This window comes from Cavia porcellus, unplaced genomic scaffold (assembly GCF_034190915.1).
Source record: "Cavia porcellus strain 051 isolate PalLab524CR breed Dunkin Hartley unplaced genomic scaffold, mCavPor4.1 scaffold_23, whole genome shotgun sequence".
Classification (NCBI taxonomy): Eukaryota; Metazoa; Chordata; class Mammalia; order Rodentia; family Caviidae; genus Cavia; species Cavia porcellus.
The window spans coordinates 3,161,721-3,168,074 of NW_026947506.1; the positions used below are offsets into that span (position 1 = coordinate 3,161,721).

The 6,354-nt window shown below is 58.2% G+C and overlaps 1 protein-coding gene across 1 annotated transcript; it reads left to right on the forward strand.

Annotated features, from left to right (window-relative positions):
• The first annotated feature begins 513 nt into the window (after positions 1-513).
• On the forward strand, positions 514-4,314 carry Gpr15lg (G protein-coupled receptor 15 ligand). Its single transcript, XM_005002068.3, has 3 exons — positions 514-721; positions 2,256-2,330; positions 3,887-4,314. The coding sequence occupies exons 1-3, from the start codon at positions 652-654 to the stop codon at positions 3,973-3,975; spliced, it is 234 nt and encodes a 77-aa protein (XP_005002125.1). The 5' UTR covers positions 514-651; the 3' UTR covers positions 3,976-4,314.
• The last annotated feature ends 2,040 nt before the right edge of the window (positions 4,315-6,354 follow it).

Consider the following 6,354-nt stretch of genomic DNA (forward strand, 5'->3'; position numbering starts at 1 on the left):
CCTACGCCTGCCCTGGTCAGGTGCCCCCCATCCGGCTGCCCTCCACCTGGAAGTGCCTCTCATTTCATTGCTGTCTTAATCACCCATCAAGGGCCAGCCATAGCTCTGCACAAGTTTACCACAGGGTGGAAGCTGGCCAGTGCAGATGGCTTCTCACACACATCTTCAAGGCCCATTTCACAGAGGAGCTGCGCACACCTTTAGAGACAACCAAGTACAGGTCATATCACTGCTGAACAGCAGTGCAGGGATTCAAGCCCAGGTCAGGTCAGGTCCCTCACAGCCATGCCTCGGGGTCTGCAGGGATTTTATGGTCTTTCGCTCAGCACCATCGAAGAAGTAGGCAGGAAGATCTGCCCTTCGTGAAATTATTGCTGACACTAAAAGTTAACGTTCAATCCAGCTCTTCCCCAAAGCAGGCGTTTCCCGCCTGACTTCTGAGGCAGGCGAGGTGGCGCTCAGCTGGCATGTTACAGGTCATTAAACCTCCTCAGCGTCTCGAAAAGCTGGTTCTTTCCCCCTTGGGGAGGGACCGCCTCTCCTCTTTATGGGACTCTGGGGCTGCCACTCTATAAAGTGTCCGTGGTAGCTCCAGTGAGATCTGCCACGCAGCACCGCGCCCTCCCCGGCCCAGACCTCAGCCACCTCGCCATGCGGTTGCTACCATTGTCCAGCCTCCTCTGCATCCTTCTCCTCTGTGTGTCTGTCTTCTTCGGGGAAGGTAGGGCTGCACCCTGAGCCGGGACTCCAGGGTCCGAGCGGGTTGGAACAGGACGCGCTGGAGAGCAGGCCCCGGCAGGCCTCCCCTGAGCTCCCCCAACACACGGGCTGATGAGAAGCAGCCCCTTCCCCACCCCAGACACAAGCTGTGCTCTGCCCGAGTCCCCTCTGCCCAGAGATTCCCGAGTCGTCAGTGTCCCTGTGCCAGGCTCAGGGCAGAGGGGAGTCTTGCTGGGCCAGGAGCAAATCAATGAGTTCCCTGCCAAGTCTGAGCCTGTCCCACTGCGCTCGAAGAGCACGCCCTGGTCAGGGGAGGATGGGCGGGGGCGAGCTGGGGTATTCGGAAGTGGAGAGACGCGGTCCTCCCGACCTGGGAAGAGGACTCGGCTCTCCTGCCGTCCGTGTTTCAAGCAGCTGCTGCAGGCTTTTCCTCTCTAGTAGCCTCTAGCACGCCGCCTACTTTAATATTTTGCCTTCCCGGTGATGCTTATTTCAGCTTGTATTGGAGCTGAGCATAGAGAATACGCCCAGGGAAGGGAAAGGCCCATAATTTCATGCTTGAGGAATAGCCATGTTGGCCGCCTTTTTTAAGTTGCATGAATCATTTTTTAAAATCTAACTGATCACTCTCTAGACGGGCACTGCTGCCTCTACTTATCACTCCGCTCACACTCACTAAAAATACTCGAGGTGGAGCTCGCTTGTTCACAGCCTGGTGTCAGTAGCAGGTCCCCTGTGAACAGCCCGGTGACAGGAAGTGTCTCTCTCCAGTTTCTGCAGGGAACGGAGGCTGCCAATATAATCAGCAAAAAAGGTGACGAATTTGTCAGGAGCACGGGTTTGTTCTGGACAGGTCGCCCACGTAACTCAAATGGTGCCTGGCCTGGGGGCAGGCGTTGCTGCATAGACCCCGTCCCCGGAGGACTCTCCCGGCAGGTCAGGACCCAGGAGCATGCAGCTGATACTTTTATATATAACTTGCCATGGAGACAGTGTTCAGACGCTCACAGCTGTGCACTGTACTACAAATACGGCAAAGTGCACAGGTACATACAAAGTATTTCCTTCCTCCAAAGTTTTCATTGGTCACTGCATGCGGTGCGCTAAGATGACACGCATTTCGGAGAGTGCCGTCTGCGTAGCATGGCTTTCTCCTGTCCACGGCCCTGTCCCGGCCCCCCTCTCTCCCTGCGTCTCTGGGTAAAGCACGGCCTATACTTAGGATTCTTTCCCTGGACTGGCTCTCCCCTGGGAAGGCAGGGACACTTCTCAGCAGGGTGCTGAATGCTTCCTCACCTGGAGAGGTGAGAACTCAGCGTGGTAGCACGGCCTCCTCCCAGCCTGACTTCCTCACTCAGGAAAAGTGAAATCCAGCCCTGCCACAGCCTGGCTCAGCTTCCCTTTGTTTCCTTGAGTGAATATTCCTGAAGCTGGCCTAGGAAGTAGCTCATAGGATCTGTCCCTGCAAGCCCGCCCCCCCCCCGTCCCCCAGTCCACTGACGGCAGTCTGTGCTCTCCTCTGTGTCCACCCTCAGCGAAAAGGCATCGGACCAAGACACCAACGAAACCCAGGCTCTGCTGCCGCCGAGTTCTGGGCTCCCACCTGCAAGGTGAGCCCCACACTGCCTGGACCGACACTGAGTTAAGAAAAAGCAGTCTGCAAAGAAGTGGAGTGGGGTGCATGAGTCCCTTGCAGGGAGGTGACAGGAAGTGACAGGAGGAGCAGGAGGAGCAGGAGAATGGAGAGGAGGAGGAGGAAGAGGAGGATGGAGATGGGAAGGGAGGAAGGGGGAGGAGACGCAGATACCCATATACACAAACACACAGACACCATGCAGCTGCACCCCCACAGGCAGACACACAGGCACCCCACACACCCACAGAGCACACAGGGTTCCGAGGGGTGTGGCTGGCTCCCCACACTGGGCTAGCAGCCCATTGGGGTCTCACAGTGCCCTTACCCTCCTCTGCACCCCTATAGCAAGGCTGGGTCCAGCTGGGCAGGGGTTCCTCCCTTCAGGCATGTAGGAAGTCTTCGGCTTAGCTACAGAAGCACTGGCCCTGCACGGCCTTCAGCTGGGCTCGGATCCGCAGCTGCGGGGACCCAGCCGGCCAGAGACCGTGGGCCCCACATGGTACCCAAGGAGAGAAGCCAGTTGTGCTGTGTATTGCTCTTGACGTCTCTCTGGGCAGAGGAAAGCACTTTCCGGCAGGGAGGAAAAGAAAAGAAAATGTCACTGATGTGGGCCCTTTGTTCCAACGAATATGCAAGGCCTTGGACGGTGCTGGGGTTTGGAACCGGGGACTTCACACTGAGGCACAGTCCAGCCTCTTTTTGTTAACTGCTGTTTGAGACAGAGCCTCACTAAGTTAGTAAGATGCCTGGATGGGGCTCAGACTTGGGATCCTGCTGCCTCAGCCTCCAGAGTGCTGGCATTACAGGGGTGTACCTGGCCTGGGACCTCATTTCAAAATTTTTTTATTTTACCATTAAATGATAGCATTTTTCTTTGTGTGGATACATAGTCCTCATGAGCACGGGGTTTCATCACCAAGCAATGTTTCCAACAGCATTAGTCACCCTTAGCTGCTTCTCTAAGCCTACACAAGATATTCACATCCTTCGTAAAAATTCTTCCTGACCTGTTTTGTCTTGTTTTGGTTTGAGACAGGGTCTCCCTATACAGTCCAGGCTGGCCTTGAACTCACTATAATGGCATAGACTGGCCTCAGCTATGGAGAGTCTCCTGCCTCAGTGTCCCCAGTGCTGGGAGTGCACCACACGCTCTGCTCTGTCCTGCTGTTAAGAGCGATGTGGACTTAGCTCCTGGCAAGTGGTGCTCTCCTTCCCGCATGCTGTTCCTGCCGTACAGCAGACGTAGCTTTGCACACACAGCCTGGCACCTGCTGTCGGAGGAGACAGGTGGGGGCTGTGGGTCTGCAGGCCTCCCCGCTCCCCGGCCACTGTCCCGCTCAGCTCAGGACTCCCTGCGGTCCTCTGCTATCAGACCCCAACTCCCCGCTGGCGTGAGGAGATACTTGGGCCTGGCCTTGGTGGCCACGGAGACCCTCTGGGCCTCCAGGGAGGGGGAGGTCCGAGGCCTTGGTTGGAACATGGGTCTGACCTCTCTGCCCCCTCCCTCCTGCATGGCTGCTTCTCCCACAGGGAACCGCACCCGCCTGTGTGAACCATGCAAGTACAAGCTGAAGACAGCAGGGCGTTGGGTGGTACCCGGGGCACTCCCGCAGGTGTAGCAGCGCTGCCCACCGGGAGCCTGAGCCCCGTCAACTGGGCAGCAGTGAGCAGTGCTGGAGAGGGAGCCCAGGACTGGTCCAGGCCCTGCACAGGAGCAGCTCGGCTGAGGGCTTTGGGCCCCATCGGTGCGGCAGCCAAGGAGCCCTCCAAGAGCCGGAGAAGCTACAAATCCAGACACCCCCGGCCCTGGAGACTCGGGGTGGCCAGACCAGGCAGTCGGCCAGGACTGCAGTCCAGGGCCCCAACCCCCACACCCTGTGACCACCTGCCTCGATTCCTGATGTGTCAGCTGCAAAGAGCCCGAGGCAAACAGAACCAATAAAAACACGCACACTGCACAGCAGTCTTGTTTGGGCAATGCAGCGGCGGCTTGGGCACACTGCGGCCTGTGCCCTCCTGCCCAGCACAGCCTTGCGGGACTTCTGGTGTGGTCTGGGCACCATAGCCACTTTTCTATGAAAAGGAGCCCTCAGGACCACTGCAGGGGGCAGCAGACAGATGCCTGCCCTCCAGGAAAGGTTCAGGGCTCCCCATCCTGCCGCATTCCCCGGGCTGCTTTTGTCTCCAGAGCTGACCTGGGGGACAGATGGCTCCAGACCCAGATGCTTATCTCCCGGCACTGCCGGCCTCCTAATCCGATTCTCTGAAAGCCAGGAGGGGAGGAGGAGGACACCAGGCCACCAGCCCTGAGGCTGTCGGGCGGGGTCTGGGGACCTGGCCTCCAGCAGATCCAAAGCCTGCATCTCACCATAGGCCAGATTCCCCAAGTCCTTGTCACAGCAGCGGTGTGGTTTCCACATCACTCCGAGGTCACCTTGTCCTGGGTGGGCAAGGGTGGGGCCCGCAATGGATTCAGGGCTCAGCGATGAGCAGCCTGGACCTTGTGTGTGTGTGTGTGTGTGTGTGTGTGTGTGTGTGTGTGTGACATCTGGGAGGAGGACAGAGCTCAGGGACCTTTCGAGACCAGGGCCAGAGTAAGGGACAAATTCGGGAGGGACGGAGTGGGGAGCGGGAGGGGTACAGGAGGACCTGGCTGGCAGGGAGGCTGCAGGGTGAGGGCTGGGGCTCTGGGGTTCACTGGGGAACAAACAAGCCGGGGGCAGGAAGAAGACGCCGGCCATGGGTGGTGGGATGGCCCTGGAGCCGAGGCCAGCAGGGTGGGAGAGGAGAGCAGCGTTGGTGGCCTGAGACTCTGACTCGCTGGCTGGTGTCTGCTGGGGCTCAGGGCTGTGGCAGCAACTCCTCAGGTGTCACACCCTGGCCTGGGGCTCCCTCAGCAGGGACCAGAAAGCAGGGGTTCCTGGATTCCTGTCCCTCCCTCTGGTCCTCTCAAAGCCAGCCCCCTCCAAAGAGAAAATCACACAAAAATAAACACTTGTGCTTGAGAACCACCACGGGGCGGTGACACACAGGCCACATGCCCAGACACAGCCCCGAGCCCTCCTGAGACTGGGGGCACAGAGGGAGCAGCCTCTGTCTCTCTGAGGGCCTCGGTAAGGAAGGCGAGACAGTCATGTCCCCAAACCAAAGGACATATATGTGGCTTGGCCCTTGGGGACAGGCAGCACCTTCCCAGAGCTCTGGCTGCCAGAGGGTGCAGGAAGGGGGTGGCCTTGGGGACCCAGCGAGCCCCTCCTCCCCACCCTGTGCCATCTGTCCTTCCCCGGAGGAGAAAGACCGGGATTCACAGGCTGAGATGCCCATAGGCCCTCGGGAGGAGGCAGCTGTGTCCCAGAAAGACACAGAAACTTACAACTTGCAGAAGGGGCGCTCGGACTCTGTCTGCAGGGAAGAATGGACTCTCAAAGGGCAGGCTGAGTCCTTCAAGTATGAGGGGGAAGCCAACTGCAGAGGGATAAAACCGAATTCTCTGTCCCCGGATAGAATCTGGACATGGCTGCAGGCCACAGTGGGTGAGCCTGCACTTAACCACAGGGGTCCACCCTCCCTGAATGGTGTGCCCAGAATGACTGGCAGGGCATGAGGCAGAGGCCTCAGAGGCTCAGGTGAAGCACATCACCCTCAGGACCTGCGAAGTCTTAACCAGAAAGTCAGGAGCCAGCAGCTGCTGGATGCCCACGCTGAGAAGTCCTCTCCACATCAGAACACAACCTTTTTGCTTGTCCAGCTCAGTGCTTTAAAGACTTTGTGGCTGTGAACACTTATTTGTGGGCCACAGTCATCACCCGTGAGTCCCTGTCGCCCTCCTGTCCCACACCTTTGCACTCCCTCCCTCTCAGAAGTCTGTACCCCTGGAGCCTCGCTCTGTCTACCAAAGGATCAGGGAGCCTGCTGACTGGAACCAGCAGCCAAGACTCCCCGCATTCTAAGAGTCTTTATTTCCTTCATTTACTCCGTCTTGGTTAATTTTTCTCGCT

Coding starts and splice junctions, on each gene's coding strand:
- Gpr15lg (XM_005002068.3), top strand. CDS start 652: ATGCGGTTGCTACCATTGTCCAGCCTCCTCTGCATCCTTCTCCTCTGT. Junction 722..2,255: donor GTCTGTCTTCTTCGGGGAAG/GTAGGGCTGCAC, acceptor GTCCACCCTCAG/CGAAAAGGCATCGGACCAAG. Junction 2,331..3,886: donor TCTGGGCTCCCACCTGCAAG/GTGAGCCCCACA, acceptor CTTCTCCCACAG/GGAACCGCACCCGCCTGTGT.